General features: G+C 38.5%; 1 protein-coding gene across 5 annotated transcripts in view; it reads left to right on the top strand.

The window, feature by feature from the left end:
* The window catches only part of LOC110990302 (inositol-trisphosphate 3-kinase B-like), a 51295-nt gene that overhangs the window by 17706 nt on the left and 11687 nt on the right, over positions 1-21902 (top strand). For 2 of the 5 annotated variants that reach the window (XM_087139206.1, XM_087139210.1), the window contains exons 4-6: positions 17748-17847; positions 20152-20292; positions 21339-21414. In XM_087139206.1, coding sequence (XP_086995332.1) covers positions 17748-17847; positions 20152-20292; positions 21339-21414 — 317 coding nt within the window. Of the gene's footprint in view, positions 1-4900; positions 7193-17747; positions 17848-20151; positions 20293-21338; positions 21415-21902 lie in introns of those variants that run through there. The other 3 variants (XM_087139217.1, XM_087139220.1, XM_087139215.1) reach the window with 3 other exon arrangements.

Below are 21902 nucleotides of genomic sequence, written 5' to 3' on the forward strand. Positions count from 1 at the left end.
CCCAATCTACCCTACCAGTTTCACAAGTGTGTACATGTACCGGTACGGGTACATGTACAGCAAGCGTACTGGAGCAGAAGAGCTTCAGTTTCCCTTTTAAACTCTTATTGCCCAAAAACTGCATGACAAAATTCAGGCATTAAGGTATTATTTTTGGCCGTGCACAGAACAACTTTGATGGAAACAACACTACCACCTGGCCAGTATGTACCAGTGCGTATGTGTGTGCATTTACACCTACAATGTACATGTACATGTACCTCCTAGACTGGAAAACATGTTACAAGACCAGCACAGTAATAAAAGTGATAATGTTTTGTTAAACATTTACGTGCTATACGAGGTACTTTCTTGAATGGCATATAATACGTGCTTGCACATGTACATGTACAGTGCACCTTAATCTCAAAAGAAATTTGGCGAAAGGTACTGTACAGTGTATGTACATATGCTGATACTGTATCAAGAAAGCATGGGCAATATTTCTCTTTTACATGCACATGTACAAAAGGAAGAGGAAAATCAGTGGTGATGGGAGAAGTGTTCAAACTTCCTGTCTTCCCCCCTCCCACCAGCCTTCCGCTCACCCATCATGTGAGCTGATCTGAGGGAAGATGCCAGAAATTCTGCCTTCTGGTCTTCATCAGGGACATGAATTTTGGAAAAGGGGAGGGGAGTACCGGTATATGGGGAGGGAAGGTTCATGAACCAGGAAATTTTTCAGTATACTGTTCACCGTACGGTACATGTACGTGTACAATATGCATACATTTACATGTACATGTACTCCTACAGTGCATGTACATGTATGTACTTGTACCTACTTGCAGTCAGTTTGTGCTTTAAAGGGACCATGATGTGAGTTTTACTTTGGTAGATGTTTTGAAACAACTGCTGCATATATACAGTACATGAACGTTTAGTACCGGTACGTGTATCTTTACGAGTACCGGTAGCTTACATTTTTGTACATGTACAGTTTTTGAGAGTTTGGAACATATTTTGCGCATGGGTTCAGACCCAAAACAATTTCTTTAAGAAAAGCCAAATGCATCTTGCTTGTACTCATGCATTTTTGTACTCCATCAGATACAGACCACAATGGGTGACATCAGTAGTTGTGATGATTAAGGTTTTGAACCTCAAAAGAATACATTCATCACGAATGCATAATGCACATGATGCAAGTGTTGCTTTACTAGAAACCAGGAAGTTGGAGTCACCGGAACAATCATCCGGAACAATTGTTTGGATGACCTACAATCCTTGCTACTGTGTGGGCCTGATGTGACTGTCATGGCTGTACTGCTTTTATTTGGCGGAAGTTCACAGTGTTCCTAGTTCATTTATTGACACCTGTTATAACTCTTTAGTTTGAAATTTGTTAATGGGGATTTGGTAGTGATATGATGTAGGGTTGATCATACCCGGATAATACCAGGATTACTGGGACAGCTCATAAATACCAGTAGCCCCTTTTTTGTGAAGGGGACATAAATTCATATGGTTTACACTTGTACCAAATACTTGCACTGGTACCAAATTACCTAAGCCCCAAAGACATGTGCACTGCACATGTACGTACGGTACATGTACATTTATGCGTACCCCAATATTTGTTGTTGGGTTATGGAGACTATACACGTGTTGAAAAATCTGTAAACGTTATGGAGACCAAAAAGTTATAGGGACAAATTGTACACATGTATACAGTGTATCAAGCTTTTGTGCAGACATGCTGGACATACATGACGCCCATAATGATTGGTCAGGTTTGTCAGTTTTGCTTTACATGTACAGGTCTGTATGTATACAAGTAACATGCATGTCCTTATATGTAAAAAGAGAGGATTCGTGTGAGGCAGTAAGTGCATTGATGTTTCTGAAAAGTCCAACATGTTTAACATGAAATGTTGCAGAAATTGAGCTTCTTATTTATTGTGATTAATTGTACCAGTATTAACGGAAGACTGACAGATTTGTTTGTTTTTCTTTCATTTTGAGAATCATTTTCAGCGAAGAGAGAATATTTTTCCCAAAATTTGTTTTGCTGCCCTCTTTTGATGATCATGAGTGGAATCATTGGCTTAAAGTCTGATTCCGGTAGTATGTTGTCATTAAAAGGCAATGTCGCCCTCTATTGACAGATGTTGCAAAGATATGCATGTACATTTACTGGTAATCAGAAATGTACACAGATTTGTACCCAGTATGGCTTTTCATAGACATTGGAATCAATTAATTCTGTTCATGAATACTGGTACATGTACATATATCTGTACGAGCTAGTACATGTACATGTGTATTTTATAAAAATGCATTCTTTCCTCATCAATTACATAAAGCTACCAGTACATGTACCGGTACCAGACACTTGAGGAAGAAATTATGAAACATTCCTGTAGAAATTTTGCATAGATGACTCTATACATTTATTAGTATTAAATTTAAAATGAACTCTTAGGTTTGATATATCACTGACCCTGTATACATGTAGCATGAAAAAATATTGGGAAGGGAAATGTTTATTTTATGTTTTATGAATTGCAGACTGTTACACGAGTAAGATTCTTAACCTACATGTACAGTAGATGGAGAATAGGAAAAAAACCTTGAAAACAACAAACTACTTTTAACTACCAGTGGTCTGTTTTATAGTATTCAGTGTTTCAGGTCTGCTGTGGTTCATGAAAAGCTGTCACAGGAATTACTCATACATTGGACATGGTAAATGTATGCAAGATATCAATCCAGAGCCATGACAGATTGGTGTGGCCTTTGTAATATTGTAATATGCCACGACATTGGAAGCATCAAGTGCTACATGTACATAGAGTAGCTGAACATGTTTTGCCAAAAAAAACCCAAATCAAAAAACCAATGTGTGACTGTTTGCGGGAAAGATACCGGTATACTGTAGACTTGGTAAAAAATGTGTCTGAGAAATGCAGTTAAATGAGAAAAACTTTCAGAAATCACTTGATATAAAAAATTGGCCTAGGTGTGAAAATCCTGTCATGCAATACAGTGTGTATAACGTACTTGTAATGGAAAAGTGAATTACATGTATAGAAATGTAAGGGCTTCCGATTGGAAATTCTGTAATGATGTCAGTTTATATTTTCTTTGATCTACATCCAATGTGCTGGTACTTAATAGAAATCAGTCAGAGTTTTCAGATTAATTCTGGTAGATCGTGCATACATGTAGTTGTGTACACAACTGGGGAATTTTTGTTACACATACATTTGTACATGTACATGTATGTACCGGTTAGTACTAGTTGAACATGTAGTTTTAATACCCACGTACTGTATGTACATGTGCATGTGTACGTACCCGTAGGAACCAGGCAACTAACATCTCCTGTGCTGGAGGACAATATAAATGTTACTGCCTATGGTGTTGTGCAAAGCGTCAAGAACAAATTCCAACCAATTACTGAGTTGGTGCAAATTATGTCCACATGTACATCAGTTGTCTGTTCAAGTTGTGCTAGTACCTCTGTGTACCAGTACATATATACATCTAGGCCATGCATGTATGGTATACACTCATACTTGTTCCTTCGTTCAACTTCAAGCATGCTGAAACACTGTAAAGGGACCAAAATTGTGGGAAAAATGTTAAATGTTCAAAGCCTCGTTCATGCTTTAGGCGAAAGCAAACGGGAAGCAAATTTTATAACATCAACAAGTTTCATTATGATGTGTGTCATTTCCCTGACAAATTCGCTTCACATTCGCTCTTGCCTGAAGTACTGGTACTAGTATACCGGCCTTAAATTGCCGCAACTCGAACTGGACATTCCCAACCAAAGAAAAGGTCTTTTTTGTGCAGTGTGTCCATGGCATGTGCGTACAGTAGACACATATCAAATGTAAAATGATACATTATGTAACGTTGCTCAAGTTAATGGCCATGTACTCAGTACTTACATGTGTAAGTAATGTGAATCATGTTTGCTTATTGTAAAGAATGACAACATTCATATGTTCATTCATTCATTCATTCATTCACATACATGTACATGTATATTGTACATGTACAGTTTATACACACAGTGTATGCTCAACAGGTCTCTGCATAGTGTCAGTGTGCTCAGTAGAGCTTATCCGGCTTGCACATGCCAACACATACCCATTGACGTCATTCACTTCATACATGTGTTGTCACCCTAGCTGGTGTGATCAGTGCCAAGGGGGCCCAGTACATACACATGTACACGTATACCGGTACACTGTGTAGCCTAGCTCAGTGTTTTTTCTAATTTATTGGTGGGGTACCAGCATAAATCCTCTGAACGATAATGGCTTTCATGGATGAAGTGACCTGGGAATGTACAGGTGATGACGTCAATTGCCGGATGAGATGAGTATTGGGATGGGGGGGGGAGGGAGGCCACATAATGTGAATAACTCCAGAGTCACTATGAAATAAAAAAGTACATGTACATGTACACTTTGACATGTGGTCTAAAGAATACACATCGGCCACAATTATGCAACTCATGCACAGTACATACATGTACATGCTCTTTATTAGGGGATGGGCACCATGAGGGGATAGGGAAGGATAGTTGCACATCCTGGGCCTCCCCTGAAAAAAAAAAAAGAAATTAAGAAAAAGTGGAAAATGTGAAGAAAGAGTGAAAGGGGATGGAATTTATTCAGTTGCTTAAAACTATACCAGTACATGTAGCATTGACACCCTTCCGTCACTGCTTCAGTGCTTCCCTCCCCCTCCAGCACAATGCATGTGAGTGAATATCTACATTTGTTCTACTGGATACATACCATACATGCACACATTTATTCTTCATTGGGACATTGTTGAAAGAAATTGAAAAACCAGAGCTTCCAGTACAAATGTGGTACAGATAAATTTATGCTGGTACCTTGACATTTGAATCATAATAGTATTATGCGAGCTGCATGTACATGTACCGTATTTCACAAACTTGTATACAAATGAAAACTTCTTAGTCTTAAATACTAGTACGTACATGTAATTGAGAAAATAATTCCTGACCATTATTTACATGTACTGGTACATGTGCACTGAACTTCCTGGCCCATGTACATGTACACGTATTAATAAGATGCATATGTAGGCCTATGGTACATTCATGTGCATAAAAATTCACAGTACACGTATACATGTACACTGTATATTCTGTTGTCTGATTTACATACATGTATCTACATAGTGGAAGTCATGGCGCATCTGATATCAAAAGTGTGAAACAGTTACATGTAAAACAGTTACAATATGTGTACATACTTACATGTACATACATACATGTACATGTACATGTTCACGTACTAGTACATGTACCAGTATACAGTATTTGTTTTTGTTACCATGAGGACCAGACGTTGTTATTGTGCCATACTTTCGTGTATACAAGTATGTACTTCCTACGCATATTTGAATCCTGTTTTCCCCATTATTACCTAGTCCCTATAAAAATGGTACAGCCCTGTGCAGAATTGCTTTGCTGCACATTGTACTGTACATGTACATGCATATTTATGGATTGACAGAGAAGTTAAATTGTGAATACATGTACCTTACCACACCTGTATGCCGTTGGTTGGAAGGGTTATTGCTCTACAGATTTGAAAAATTGTGTGGTCTGTACAGGAGTTGTGATGATTTTTGCTCTTCATAGGAATTGCTTCAGTCACTCTAATGAACTTGCACGTGCATCCATTTCATTCATGGTGACATCAGTCTGGACTGCCTGCAAGTTATACTCGGAGACAATTTCACTGTATTGCTGGACATGTACACTGAGCAAGGCAGTTGTTGCTTACATGTTGGAAGTTGGCAACATTTTACATCCCTGTAATTCCATCATATACATGTAGTATAATAATGATTTTGTCCTTGTGCCATCACCCACATCATATTCTCAGTCACCTACACTGTACTGGTATAGTGAATTCACCAACAGTTTACATGGACGAGATGGAAACCTTGATGGAGAAATTCATATGAGATCTGCAGAATAAAGAGTTGGACTGGTATGATGATAAATTCTACACCGGACAAACGTCAGAAATGTACTGGATTACGTGTACCTGTGCTTGATATATACATGTATGTACCTGTACAATCAACATTTCTTCCCGTGAACTGTGTTGTGCCAGCTCCATGGTTCTCTATTGTACATGTATGTGTACTAATTGGTATGTTGGCTTGAACACAAGGGTATCAGTAACAGAATAGAAAATAAAAAGAAACAAAAAGCTTTTGTGTACTGTAGGAAAATGTGATAAATTCATCTGGAAACATGCACTGTTGAAATCTTCAAAGCTGCAGTTGTTTGTTTACATGTCCAGAAGATCTCTCACATACATGCATGCATGGACATGATCCAATCGGCAGTCATCACATTTGCTGTACCAGTACAACAGGGATCAACTGTTGCCATTGTTGTTAGTGTTGGCTCACTGACCCCCAATCGACTGAAGCCTTCCAGGCACAGTGTGTACACTGCTCTTGCATGGTTCAGCATACAGGGTGCGCAGCACAGGTTCATTAAGCAAATGCTTTAGCCCTTGTCAGTGTGTACACATCATAAATGGAAGAGCAACATTTGGCATTAACAGTATTGATTATGGGTGGCAGAAGATCGTGGACTCTGGTCTGGTACTGAACTGAAGTCTGATATGCACAGGTACATGTAGTTTGTTGTGAGGAGTGTCATTGTGTCAAACAGTATTTCATCACCCGTGCAGTTTCCGGACAAAGTGACCTGATAGTATCATCGCTCCAGCAAGTGCCAGTTTATGTATAAACCCTGCAGTTTTTGAGAGTATATCACTCAAAATCATCAGTGTCTCCAACTGTCTATGCTAGTACAGCAGTTCTTCAACATGCACCTGTAGCTTTCCAAGTACATGTACACATGTGTTTGGTATTTCTAATGAACTGTGGGTAGTTCTACATGTATATTTTGGTCATTGTCGGATGCCTGCCTGACTGGCTGTGATTGAGAGACTCACTGGGGCGTGCCATGATGGGGGATGAGCGCATTAAGATGCAGGAGAACAACAATGGGGTGACAGTGGAGATGGAGATTGTGGACGAGGACAGCGATTCACCCCTGGAGGACGAATGTTCCCGTGTCTGTATGTGCGAAAAGTGCATCCCTGCCAAAGCACCACCAACCCCTGTGCAGAGGGTAAGCCTGTGTATGGGGGGTGATACATATGAAACCATGGGATGAGCAGCTTTATAAATTTTTAAAGCTGCTCTGGTCTCTTGAAAGGTCTGTCAGCTACTCTGCTGTATGAAGATTCATTACTGTCCATGGCACATCCAAGCAGTGTTCATGTAATAACAGTACTTTCTTCTAATACTCCGACAGGTTCAGTCCTGCACAGTTTGCATTATATGCATCAGTGTGTTTTTTTGTGTGTCGCTGAAATTACAGTACCACAAGATTTGTTAGCGGCATTGTACATGTACATAATGTGTGTATGTGCAAATGTTCATGGAGGTCTATGCTCATTACTGCACTAGATTACTGTACTAGCATACTGCATTGTACTGTCCACCTGGACATTCATTAGGGGAGATGTGTAGACTTAAAATGCTTGGAGACGTACAAGTCTGTACACTTTTTATTTTATCCACATTTATGGATTTGCTATTCATTACAATTCCACAGCAATTAGGAGAACAGTGTACTGGTAAATCATGTACATGTACCTTGATGTTAATTATTAACTTTCAACACTTTCAGTGAAAAAGTTTTTGACCACTTTTTTCCTTTCCAGTGATTTGAATCGCCATATATAATCTGCTTGAATTTATTCTAAAACTATCCTTGATTTACATGTAAAAGTATGCTTCACATGCTGTAACACAAGCAAGGTTGAATATTCCAAAGGAAACAACAAAGAAAACACTTCCTTCAATGCAGGTCTCTAATTGTGGTATCCCCATGTGGCTCTTAATAGCCTTGAGGAGAGATGGTGTGGAGTTTTCTAAATGTACATGTACTGTTACATACATGTACACAAACTTCAGAACTTGAGGGAGGAGCCGTTCATCATGATGTCAGACATGGTGTGTTCTCAGTAAAGGTTGTTGTCATGGATTTGCTTGAGCCAGGCTCAGGGTTAACCTTAAGGGCATTATAGGCCCACAAAAATAATTGTATGTTTACCCTAATCCTCCCTCTTAATGTGTAGGTGCCTGGATTATTTTAAAGGCCATATGGCTACCCTAAAACTTGTAATTACCAAAGTTTAATAGAAACAGGATGCGCTTCATAATAAAAAAAAATCCACTTGTAGTCACTGCTTAATTTAACAGCAACATTACAGTAAGTTCAGCAAATTAGTTTCAAGACAATCACCCCCAAAGAAATAAAATAAAAAAACCCAGTAGGAAAGTTCTTTTTTCCCACCTATTTGTTGTACCTACATATTTTATCGCAGGGTTTTACCAACTGACAATGTAAAACTTATCAGTTAGAGATGAACTGGAGTAGTATAAATGCTAACTTTTTTGTTCATGTGCCTTGAGGCTTGCTCGTTTTATTCTATAGCACTGCCTGCTTCTCAGTGCAAGGTTGTTTGGTTGGGTTCATTTAAAAACAGAAATAAAAAACTAAAAATAAAACCCCAATTTTATTTGTGCTCTGTTTAGCAGATCTATTTGTTTACAAACAAAAAATAAAGATTGGAGTGCACCTTTACAGCTTGGTTTTATTGGTTGGGACCCACTCCCCACAGACACCTGTGGAATTATACATGTACATGTACAGTGTGTACCTGTACATACTGTACATGTACATTGTATTCATTGTTACTGAAACTGTGCAGCTGTGGGCAGGGGCTTGCACACAGTGAAAGATTGCAACAGGACTTCAAAGGGAAATGGGGCTGCGGATAGAAACAACGTCAGGGTGGCAAAATGAATTACAAATGCTAAATCAGACAAGTACAAAGAGATAAGAATTGCGACATTGACATTTTGAATGGTTTGAAAATGAAAGTGTGTTACCCTTCTTGTGTCTGCTTCTCCCAATTTTGTAATGGAACCCATCGACTGAACGAAAATCCATTTGTGCTATGTGCAAACAAAACCCTGCCAGTGCATTAAAGATGTGAAATTTAAGATATTACTGGCTGGTTTTAATGCTTTGGAGATCAAACAAGTCAGAGGTTTACTCGAAGGCAATTGATGCATGGAAAGTAACACTTTGATTTCAGGAAAACTGATTTGGATTTCAAAGGTTTCAGGTCCAAAAAGCACAAAAAATGGAACTGGATGTTTGCCATTCATTTGGGTGTTGGGCAAGGTACATGTACATGTACAGGTACCCTATTGTCACAGCCGTACACCAGAGAAAATACTGGTACCAGTAGGGCCTACATGTAGCTTAAGTACTGTATACATTTAGAGAGGCATACATGCAACTCAAACTCTGAAACAGTTAAAGGAGTTTTGGGGCAAAAGGAAAATTTATAATACAAGTACTTACACATGCACATGTCCATTTTAAATAGGAAACTGCAGTGGCATCTGCATTTTTGGTTTTGTTTACTTTTGTTTTGCTCTGCAGGCTGTTGACATTCAGTGTGTTTGTTTAAGCTGTGTAATTCATTTGACGGAAATGTAGCTTCAGTGGTGAAATTTTTCTGGAAAAGGAAAAAAAAAGGATGAGAAAGGATGGGCAGTCTGGCGTATGGAGCTAGTACCATGCATACATGTACATGTATCACAAACTGTCACTCTTAGTTGAGTAATTCATTGCATGATACACATCTGTATATGCAGAATGTACAGTCAATATGTATAGTACCGATGCATGCTAACCAAAATAAACATGTACCGGTATACATGTACATGTAAGTAGCTCATTATACCCATTTGGTGAAATTCCATGTACAACGTTGTGCCATGACTAGACTTAGGTGTTGCACATCTGGAATCATGGAATATGCACGTGTAGACTGAAAAAATAAACAAAAAAATAAAAGAGATATTCATTGAAAATCCTCAAAATGAATGTTTACAAACTTCAAAAACACACACATACATGTACATGTACTGATGTAGGCCTATGCAGATCAAATCAGGCATGTTTTCACTCTGGCATGTCTGGATTGTCAGTAAGTTCTAAAATAGAAAGTATTTGAAAGACAGCATTGGTACAGACTACAGAATGAGCGTGTGTGAAATCTGGAAATATATGCTGGTACATTCTGCTGATATGACGTCAAACAGTTTTGTTGTATCGGGATATACGTGTAGGGACGCATAAGTGGGACATTGTGTTTGTCATAATACAACCAGGAAATAGAGTCCATGAAGTGGCTTACCACCAGTGTTTGGAAACTATGTGTGATTTTGAATAAGAGTTGGCTTAAATACTGAGGACATAATACTGCATACATGTGCACATTTGGGTACAGTGCGGCTCTTCTGCATCAAAAGCATTAAAAAAAGAAAGGCACGTACCAGTACATATACATTTTGAAAGCAAACTCTCCATAATGCAAACCACCGTACCATACCAGTAGAGAGGCTGTTGCCCTTAACAACTGAGGTGAATTAAAAGCACTGTGTCCCAGGACATAATGCAAACTGAATAACTACACAGAGTAGAGAATTGCGAGTACACAACAAATTACTATAGCCACCAAGAGCAGATCACTACATGTACATGTACCTGTAGGCCTACATGTGGGGCTGTACCCTACTTGTGCATGTATAAATGGTGTTACTGCAAACCAATCCGAACACTCATTTAGCCCCAAATCATTCTAATCACTGAATTCTCGTTCCTGTTTATTTTATCAATTTTCACCTCCACATAAGCAGTTTGTTAATGTACATGTTATTGAATATCTGAATATTTAAAGCAACACAGCCCTAGCAATGTTCGAACTATACGTACCTTACCATACCAGAAGAGAGGCTGTTGCCAAGTGTTTTAACAATTGAGGAGAATGGAGAGCACTGTGTCCCACTAGGATTACATGTATACCTGTACGGTCTCTGTACCCTGTATGTGTTGCCTGCTGTGAACTGTGCATGTTCATGTACATGTACATGTACGTTTATACACATCTACTGTATCAAAGTACAAACTAGTGCATGTAGATATAGTCCCTAGTACTGCCCTTGCTACATGTACATGTATGATCATGTACATGTATTGTATGGTACATGCAGACTTTGAAGTTTGGAAGGAATGTGTGAATGGTCACTGGTTTGGATGCTCTTTCGTCCCACTTAAAAATACGAGTAATTGCAAACACATCAGAGAAAATGGTCCCTTCATGCCGTTCTGACTTAATGGAAAACATTTGACTCCAGGAACTTGAGAGGGAAGGTAGGCAAGTTGGAATCCATGCTCCAGATTACCCTATAATCTGATAGTTGATACACATCTTTATTGCTTTAATAAGATGTCAGGGGATCCGTGTAATCTTTGCTGATTGCTAATTGACTGAATTGTAAAGGTTTATTGGGCACTGTTTGAGGAGGGTAGATTCAGCCCTTGCATTAATGTATGTACATGTACTCATGCTTCTGTCCCTGGAGAATTGACTTGCCCATCATGCTTGAGCCACTGTGCCGGGGTTTCCTAGTAGCAGTTGTGTTTCAGATGCTGGAGGTCCCACACAGGAAATTAAGCATGTGTACATGTATGTGAGCATTTGCATTAGTTGAGTGATAATATTACTACATGTACATGTAAAGTTATATACATGTACATGTATATGCTGCGTCTTCAGTGAGAACATTGAAAATGGGAAAGGGGCATTTTGATGTCTTTTACATTTATGTGTGCTAGTGTACCGTACACCGAGTACATACATACATGTACATGAGTCTTCCATGAGTAAATTGTCACATGTACCAGCAGACTTGGTGGAATGCTCGTACAGTAGGCCTACATATACATGTGGTTCACATGGTGAATGGGGGAAGGGGATTGGGGGCCATAGCCAGTGGTGGGTTATTTCCTGTGTTTTTTTATCCTCAAAGAGCTGTTTTTTTTCCCAGACGAGCTCATGGGGAGGGGGCAAGGGGCAACAACTCAGCTGTTCCATTCCCAACTTTGTCTTAAAACTAGATAACATGCATTCAAAGAAACTCGTCAGTATAAAGGGGAAATTTCGACTGAATCAGACATATTGTTGTTGCAGTTGTTTGAAGTTCAAAACTACACTTATGCCAGCCCTTGTGCATTGAGCAGTAGAAAAGTAGACATTTTGGCTGACCTAGTCTTGGAAAAAAATGGCCGGTGCATGCTCATGTACATGTATGTCAGATTTTCACAAAATCACAAGATTCATGTGTTAAAAGACTGCAAGATATTACTGAAAAAAAAACCTCTGAAGGCATGAAGTGTACTGTGACAATATCAGGAAAAAACTGCGGGGGGGGGGATTTCCCCCAACTGTTTTGGGTTATATTTATATGGTACATGTACATGTACATATAGCTAGCCTCCCATGTTGATCCATTATTAAACTTTAGAAAGAAACTATTGTAAACAGTGTATATATTTCACACAAGTCTTGTCGTATAGGGAAGCTCAAAATGTAATTTTTGCGCGGTTCTTGTATACATGTACTAATACTATGTTGATTGTTACATCCATCAAGTTTAAGTGCATGATTTGTTGTGTTTTGTCATAAAATGAAACATACCCCGGTCTTATGCATTTTGTAGTTTTGGACAGGAATCTCCTACACTGCGACTTGGTCTTGACGTTTCCATGCAAAACTGTTTTGAATTGCTCATTCCTAGACAGCGCATCAAGGGTATATTTTAAACCTTCCCGGTTGTCGCAAATGAAAAAAAATACTGTGCCATTTCAATGTCTCCCTATTGCTCCGACTACCAAAAGGAAGAGAATTTTTCTGTCCACATTTTGAGAAATGATAGATAAGGGTCTGAAGGAAAAACATGCAAAGTTTGGTTAAGATCGGATTAGGGAATATTGAATTATGGGATGGTAAAGTTTGAAAAATTTTGTGCACGTTCCTATGGGAATGTCTCCCAAGTGACTCATTTTCGGTAATAATAATTACCAGTGTTATGATTATTGATAATTTTGCATTTAGTCTTTAGGGTCTAAGTTTTTTTTCTAGTTTCCCTTTGTTGGTAATTCTGAAATCCCCCATAATTCCCTGCCTTAGCCCTGTCTTTTGTTGGTCTCCATTCAGCTGTACTGTACATGTACAGTAGGCCTACATGTACATGTACATTGATCTGTACCACAAACAAGCTGTTCACTGCCTTTGCAAACACTGCCCCTGAGTTGCATGAATACAGTGTAACTTTTCCTACCCACTCCTTGGTCTATTCAATGGATCTTGTTGGGTCATCATAACCCTGTCCGTAGAATACTGCATTATTGTGCGTTTCAGATGTGGTAGCAGTTTACATATGTGTACATGTACATTTGTTTGTGAAGGTAAGTCTATGTGATGAATCTTTGTTGGTAAGGTTTAAAAAAAGTTTTTCATTTGCTATAGGAAATTATTTTCAAGCAGTTTATGTACATGTACATTTGTTGTATGGGTTCAGTATTACATGTGTACATGTACATATATGTAAAGTGTACCATGTACATTGTGTACATGTACATGTACATGTACATGTGATGCCTTGCTTCACTGGTGGATCATGTGCTCACAGATCCTGCATTCATGCTTGTACAAATAAGTCTACATGCATGTACTGGTACATTCACTGTACATGCATACAATGCATATAATGTACACGTATGTTTCAGTATTATGGACTTTCTGCTTGCATGGTGTACATGTACAATACACATTGTACATGTACAGTGTACTTACACAATGTGCATGTACTGTATGTACTACTGGTATTTGTAGGGTGCAACTCACAGGGGTATGTGATGACCCCATAATTCTCGAGGTACATGGTATCATCCGGGCTTGATGGTATTACCATTGCATGCAATGAATTTCCAATGGGATCTGTATATTCTCTTCAGAATTTTCAAAGCAGGTACATTAGAGTCTTAAAAAAAAATCCAAGGTTGCATAAAAATTCTGTTGCAAGTAGACTCTGAATGCAGAGGGTAACCGATCAATATGCGACAGAGTCCACCATAACGTTATACGCTGCAAAGTGTCAGTACGAAATAGATGCAGATCCCTTTGGGGACGCATGCAATCAATTGGTCCCCATGTCAACGCTGCGAACCCCAGGTGTGGAACATCCTGTCTTATCAGCCTTAATTCGGAAGTGGCAGGTGTCACGTATAAAGGAAAAAAAAAAATCACTCAATAAATGAATTTATTCAAATAAGCTAACTTTGCATTTGAAGATTCACTTTTATTACCTTACATTAAAAAAACTAATGAATGAAGATATGGACATTACATTCACCTAAGTCATAATGCACATTTTAAATGAGCATTGCTATGGTAACAAGGAAACACTTGACAACAGTACTTCTTGTTCTTAAAAGGCAGACCCTATTTAAAATTGTTTAAGATTTAAGCAACTACAGTTAAATGTACATGTGGTATGTTTTCTGCAACATTTATTGTCTTATAAATTTACCGTGCAAACGTGCATGGCAGTACAGTTTGATGTACATGTACAGGCATGATTAACAGTACTACATGTACATGTTCCTTCACTTTCTTCAAATTATGCCCATTGAAGTGTGCCAGTAGAGTTTCCATTTCTTGGTGCCTTGGGCAATAATGCATTGTGCTTATACCTCCTTCTGTATTCATATTGAACAATTATATGCAGTGGTGTCCAAAAGATACCGAGTATTACACCTGTTATACCGGTACATACATGTATGAACATGTGTACAAGTATACATTTACTGCACCTGGATTGCTCTCATTAATTAATTGAATTTCATTGCATTATGAGAGTGAAGTACCGGTACATGTACAGTACCTATCCATACATGTACATGTATGTGTAATAATAATACATGTAATAATAATAGCACAGTTTTTATATAACGCATCACACCAAGGTCCCGATGCGCTTTACAAGAAACAACAATTAAGAACAATTAATGGAACAAGTAAGTTTTGAGAATTTCTTTAAAATCCACAAGGATGGATTTCATTTCGCATTCTCCCTCTCTGCCAAACTGGTTCTTGACTGATAAGGGTATCCTGTTACTGTAACCAATTTACTAAGTGAAATTGATTTCTGTACTCTACAGTCTTAAAGACCAACTCCAACGGTTTTAAAGTTTTGAAAATTAACTATCAAGTGTGTAATAAAATCTTAATACATTCATTACCAAATCATGTGTGTAATGCGTCTGTATTTTTTGTAATTTTGCAGGAACTTTTGAATGGTGTCTTTGAGTTGATGAAAATTTCCACAATCTGACTGCTGGCGGCACTGTTGAAAAATGAAATTTGTTTGATGCAATACCGGACAAAACATTGAAACTGGTATCCATGGCAAAACTGGTTCTGCTACAAACATACATGTATGTACATGTACATGAACATGGAGCTACACGAACATGTATGTGTACCGTGTACTGGGGATTGATGTGTATGCCGGGTCTACTGTGCTGCATTATCTCTTTTCTGTGAGAGTTTGTGTTCCTTTCTTCTTGATATACAATAATGCTGAAATCGTGTATCACTGGTGGAGTTTGTGCTGTTGTCTGTGACTATGCGGGCTATGCATTCCTAAAGCGCACGCACTGTGGTATTTCCTCTCCACGGTAATACATCACAAAATCAGTATTCATTAGATGCTTATGAGTCTTGAGACACGTCCATTTGTACAGTACCACTGGACTCACAGGAATTATGGATACAAAAACTGTGTTTTAAAAATGTGTATTGCAAGGAAGATATTGAAACAATACAATGTATGCACCACTTTTGACTTGGCTCTTCTGAATAAGATTCAATATGAGAAAAGTTAGCATCGTTAGAGTTGGTCTTTAACTTCTAAGAGGGTATACATGTAATTGTACTGTATTGTACCATATATACAAGTACATACATGTACGTGTGTGCATGTACTGGTATGGTGTCACTTGCTTTTTATGGAGCCTTGCCCATGGGCCTTGGAGGTTGGTAGGCAACAGCGTTGCGTTCCTTCTTGCCCTCTCTCCCCCCCTCCCCCGCCGGGAAAAGAAATTTGAAAAATTAAGAAAGGAAGGAGGCAATAAGCAAAAGAAATGAAAAAAAGAGATGGAAGGGGATTAAAATAACTATTTGCTTCAAAAACCTTGAAATTGACCTCTTTCAACTGTTACCAGTTTTATCACTGCTGCTGAGGAGTGCTTTTCCCCACCCTGGAAATTCCCTCCACCCCTATGGAAAAAATGCTTTCCTCCCCCCCTAGGAAAATGTTGCTGATGCCATGGCCGACTGCTTGATGGTTATGACGCAGGTTGGGCATGTTGGGATGATTGAAGTTGTACAGTGTTTTGTTATAGGTTATGCCCCCTTCTAATCCTTTACTCAAAGGTCGCATGTTGCTTTAATTTTTTTCATCTCCTCCTTCAAAAAAGTGAAGGCTTGTACTTAATCAAATCTCTTGATGCTTGACGAATACAAAAGCTTTACTGAGGATATTGAAGTTTACTAGTAATTGGCCATTCTTCATTAGATTACACCGGGAGGGACATTTTATTTGCCAATTTCCAATCTCTCCCTGGATTTTGCAGAGAGTGTCTTATCTATGTACTTGTAGACAAATGCTGCATAGGCTTGGGTTTAGAGATATTCATTCCTCCTTTGTCTGTGAGTGGCTTCTCGGGGAAGGTTGTGCATCATGTTTGCTCTGAAGAGAATGACTTGGCCTCAGGAAGAATGTCTGTGTCTCTCTGGTCAATGCCAGCACTGTCATGTTCTGAACCGCTCTCACCAGCAAGTATGATCACCACAGTGGCACGTAAAATATAGCAAAAATGCATCGCCAGACTTGTTTAAGAGCACCTCTAAGGAAAACATGTTTTCTCTGATTTCATCTGTTAAAATAAATATGGAAGCATCCAAAACTGAACGCAGTGTCATTTGTCTTCAGAGCTACATGTATAACTATAAGGAAACTATAACAAGCGAAAAAGGGCTTTTTTCCTGTTCATGCCAAGATGCAAATTCTGAATGTGGATTGCGTCATTCAGAGAAAACAGAGAAAACGAGGGGAACTTCCGCCCTGTGTTCATAGTGGATAAACCCTTGTGCATACCAAACAATGCATGGAGCCATTGTAGCCGATTTGGATCCGTCTATATTTACCGGTATTTGAACAGACGAAATCAGAGAAAACATGTTTTCCTTAGAGATGCTCTTTAACTAAATGATTGTTGAATGTACACTCACCAGTATGTAGGGTGTTGACATGATCAGTGCACCCATTTCTCCTCTGCCAAAAAGTTTACCACTTTAATTTTCTCTGACAAAAAGTTTAGTGAATGAAATTGTTTGGAGGTTTCGTTGGTTTGGTTGTCTGCAGATGTGAGCACCACAGGAATAGAATCGTTTTTACAGGCACACTTTTTCAGAATGCATTTGAGGGATTTAATAGGAGTGGCATTTGGTCATGCACATAGGTGCATGTTGCATTTCCCTCGTGTGTTTTGAACATCAAAACACATTTCAATAGATAGTACTGTACATGTACTGTTGTACAGTGTAGCTCCACCAGCATGTTACATGTAGCTGTCATTGGTACCACTTTAATTTTCTCTGACAAATTGTTGTGTTCTGTTCTGCTTGCAGGCAAGCTCATGGAAGAAGATCAGAAACATGGTACACTGGTCACCGTTTGTTCAGTCGTTCAAGAAAAAATATCCCTGGGTCCAGCTGGCTGGCCATCAAGGTAATTTTGTAAACTTTATTAAAGATTTGATTTAGAAATTTCCCTTAATTCTTGGTGTGAAAATGAGCACAGATGTGGCAAGTACCCATAATTTACAGATGTTTGCATTTAGTATTCACAAACCTACATGTACATGTACATGTATGTGTAACTCAATTCACTGCACTGCATTCCGTATAGTACACGTGTACATGTTTAATGGTAATTGACCAAATGATGGATGGTTTGGACCATCTACATTGTATCTGACCATTTTGACTATGCACTTAGGCATGGTATAGCACTGCTGGTTATCAGTTGCCAAATTAATTGTACATATTGGAACCTACTAGAACACATGTGTATGTACAATGTATGTACATGCATATTAGATTTCTTGTAAGCATTATGTACATAAATCGTGCATGTACATGTAGACGCAAAGTACATGTACATATAGGTACATGTGCTAAGAACTTCTTATTTTTGGAGAAGGTACATGAATTTCATTGTATTATTCTATGGTTCAAGTGTTTTTGTTTTCATATACTGTGTGTTTGATTGGCAGCAAGAGTTGACTCTGGTTTAATCTCGTCCTTACAGTCTTGCTTTTGTTTGACACAACACACGACCATCCCAAAGTCAGGCCTGTTGCCCCATGTACATGTAAATTGAATGCATCCTGTGTTGGGGAAGTACACACATTATATTGCTTGTGTTAGAACTGCAAAGGAATTATGCTTTATATCCAAGCATAAATTCCTTCTAATGCCTATGGTACATGTACTGGTATATTAATTTGCATGTGCGTGTGCTATGCTTGCTTTCCTATGAATCATTGAATGTCTAATGTGCTGCTCGGGTTTTGTACATGTTGCTGTACATTGTACATTTACATATACATGTACTGTACATGTAGGAACCATGTTAGTCCTCTCCCTGATTGCTCAAAGGTCACTGGTTGTTTGTAGAATAGTGACTCTGAGTCAGGAAGTTCGAAGTGCAGGTGCCTAACCATTGATATATTTGTCATTTGGAAATATGCCAAGGTACTGTACCAGCATACATGCACATCTACATGTAACAGTATACATGTAGTTGTGAAGCAAATATGGTCCACAAATTCAGAGCACACCATGGTCATACTCATATTTCTGTGGAACTTCTTTCTTTTGGGGGAGGGATCAGTGTCCCTTAAATACATGTACAGTACATGTACATGTACGTGTACGGTACATGTTTGTGCCATTTTGACTAAAAGAGAGGTTACCCCATTTGTTTTTTTTCCCATAATATTACAAGATTGGCTGATTCAAGGGTATAACATGTACTGCAGCTTTCATATTCCACTCGTTTGTTTCATGTTTGAGTTGACTGTTTTGAGAAAAATCAAGAAAAATGCAGCGGCCTTTGCAGTGGTCAAATTGAAGATCTTTTAATCTTGTGCAAAATCCATGAACTACAGGGCACTTTGAATGAGTGAATAAAATGCACGCAGGGCCCATCTGCAGCTGGTGAGGCATGACAGGTGCTATCTTGGCCTTTGCAAGAGAACTTTTCCATGGCCAAAAAAAGAGTAATCAGTAAATTTATCTTAAAGTAATACATGTATGTAGCACTGAATTTATGGAAAAATTGTGACCGTACTTTAGTGTCCGTATGTAGCAGTGGAAGTCTACAGTTAATTAACTAATAATTACAGGCACATAAGAAATTATACGTGGGAAACATGAGAGGTTTTACGTGTACATGTATGTCTGGAAATTGTAGTCTTTGTTGATTAAAATCCTCTAGCTTATGTAGCTCGGAAACCGTAGCCATGTTGGCCAGTGTCTGAGGCAACAGTTTTGACCATACCATTATGAACATTTTTGCATTAAGAAAATATCCCTTCTCGTAAATAAAATTTAACTTTGAACTGATGCATTTTTTTCCTTTTTCTCCACACTTTACACTTATTTTCCTCTTGTTTGAGTTGGTTTTTTTTTTTTTGCTACTTGTACCAGTATTACTTGACTCCAACGTCATCTGTACATGTACATACATGAACCACACACAAAACTTGGCACCTGGTACATGTACATGTGTATAGTATTTGTGAAGATACTGAATTTCATTGAAAAGTTGCTGACTTCGGGTGAATGAAAATGCAGTCTACAAATACGTGTAGATCTATTTGAATTGCTCACCCTCGGATCTTGATTTGAAAGTCCTGTATACATGTATGCTGTTTCTGCAGAGAACTAAAAAACTTGGCCCCCAATTTTTTTTATATCATATCAACTACAGCTTTTGTATGTAATGTGTCAATTCCTTTGTTTTCAGGCAATTTTAAAGCTGGAGAATGTGGCACCATCTTGAAGAAGCATACCCCAAAAGAACAGTGGGCCCTGCGGAAACTGATGGCTGACATCCTAAGACCTTACATCCCAGAGTACAAAGGGATTGTGGAGAAAAACTCAGAGAGTATCCTTTTTCAGCAATATGACCTTACTGGCTTTCTTACAACTATAAATTCCCAATAGGCAGTCTTGCAAGGAATCTTCTGGAATTTTTGAGAATCAGAAACTGATGGCATATTTTGAGGCTCCCAGGAGCATCAAGTAGAGTGATATCCCTCCAATTCCTCTCACCCTCCTGATAGACATTGATAATTCTGGAGATTTAAAGACCAGGGTTTAATTATACCGTACGTGTATACCATTCCAGTTCCAGAAAACTCAACTCCTGGTTTTTAAGATTTTGAAAGATTTAATCTCAGTAATTGGTACTATAATAGCGTTTCGTGCACATACTCCTCCAAAGCTAACATTTTGCTGTCTTTTGTTTTGTCTTTACTTTATGTATACATGTACTTGTGCGTCATCAACTTGAGAGGGTGCATGTATAATGCTGGTATACATCTGCACTAATACAGAACATCAGGAGTTTGAGTGCCTATAGGGTACATGTACATGTAGACTTGTGGTTTTTTTCCCAAGCTCCCCTGCAGTCAGCACTGTGAAGTGTTTATTGTACCATGAAATCAAAAACCTGCAATGTAGTATCAAAATTGGCATCTCCAAGATGCAAAGTTTCCTTAATTGACATTCACATCATAGTGCTTGTTAAGCACACATTTTTTATCACCTGGAGATTCAAGGCCCTTCCCGGTTAAAAACTCAGAAAGTTACATACATGATAGTATTCTTCAACTGAGGGTATCAAAATTGAAGGATTTTTTGGGGTACCTTGTTGAAAAGAAAACTAAGAACAAGTGAGGGCAGGGAAATAACTCTTGGATTTTGTCGAACTGAACATTGAACTTACCATCTGTTGTAACCTATTGAATTTACAGGCTTCACTTTTATTTGTCACTGGCTGCTGTTGATTTCCACAAAATGCCACAAAAAAATCGATTTCCCAAAGCAATTTTCCCATTTTCTTCTGATTACAAAATTGTAAAAACGAAAGGAGGTGCTATCCCTAGTTTGTCGTTTTGAGAAAAAAGTCTTTAACGTTGTTTCTGTGAGCAGAATATGTGCAAATGCAAGATCTGCTTGGAGATTTTGACAATCCTTCTGTCATGGACTGTAAAATTGGAACCCGGTAAGTACATACATGTACATGAAGATACATGTACCAGTACATGTACAGTGCATGTGAAAGATTCTTTTCACTGAGAACATGTTTCACCTGAGAGCTCCATGCATGCATTCATTAAACTGTGGTGTCTGGTGGACTTTCATTTTATTATTCCACAATTTACACTGAGCTTGCCATTTGTCAAAGCAGTTGTGATAAACTTGGTCACTCCATGCACCTACATGTACATGTACACGTATGACTCAGTACATCAGCACTTTCAGTGCAGTGACATGTTGATAATTTCATGAACATACATGTACCTGCTTGGGGTGTTGGGATGCAAGAAACATTTTTTACAAATCCAGGCATAAGGTGCAGTGTGTGTGATCTACAGTGAACAGGGGGACTGTGTGCTGTTGAAAACAACAGCAGTACCTCAGTGCTTACAAGTGTATATTGCTTTGCATGATGGCTATAATACGTAACAAAACAATTGTTGATTTATGAGG

The sequence above is a fragment of the Acanthaster planci genome, linkage group LG01 (assembly GCF_054643075.1).
Source record: "Acanthaster planci isolate LZ-2023a linkage group LG01, COTS_SCS, whole genome shotgun sequence".
Classification (NCBI taxonomy): domain Eukaryota; kingdom Metazoa; phylum Echinodermata; class Asteroidea; order Valvatida; family Acanthasteridae; genus Acanthaster; species Acanthaster planci.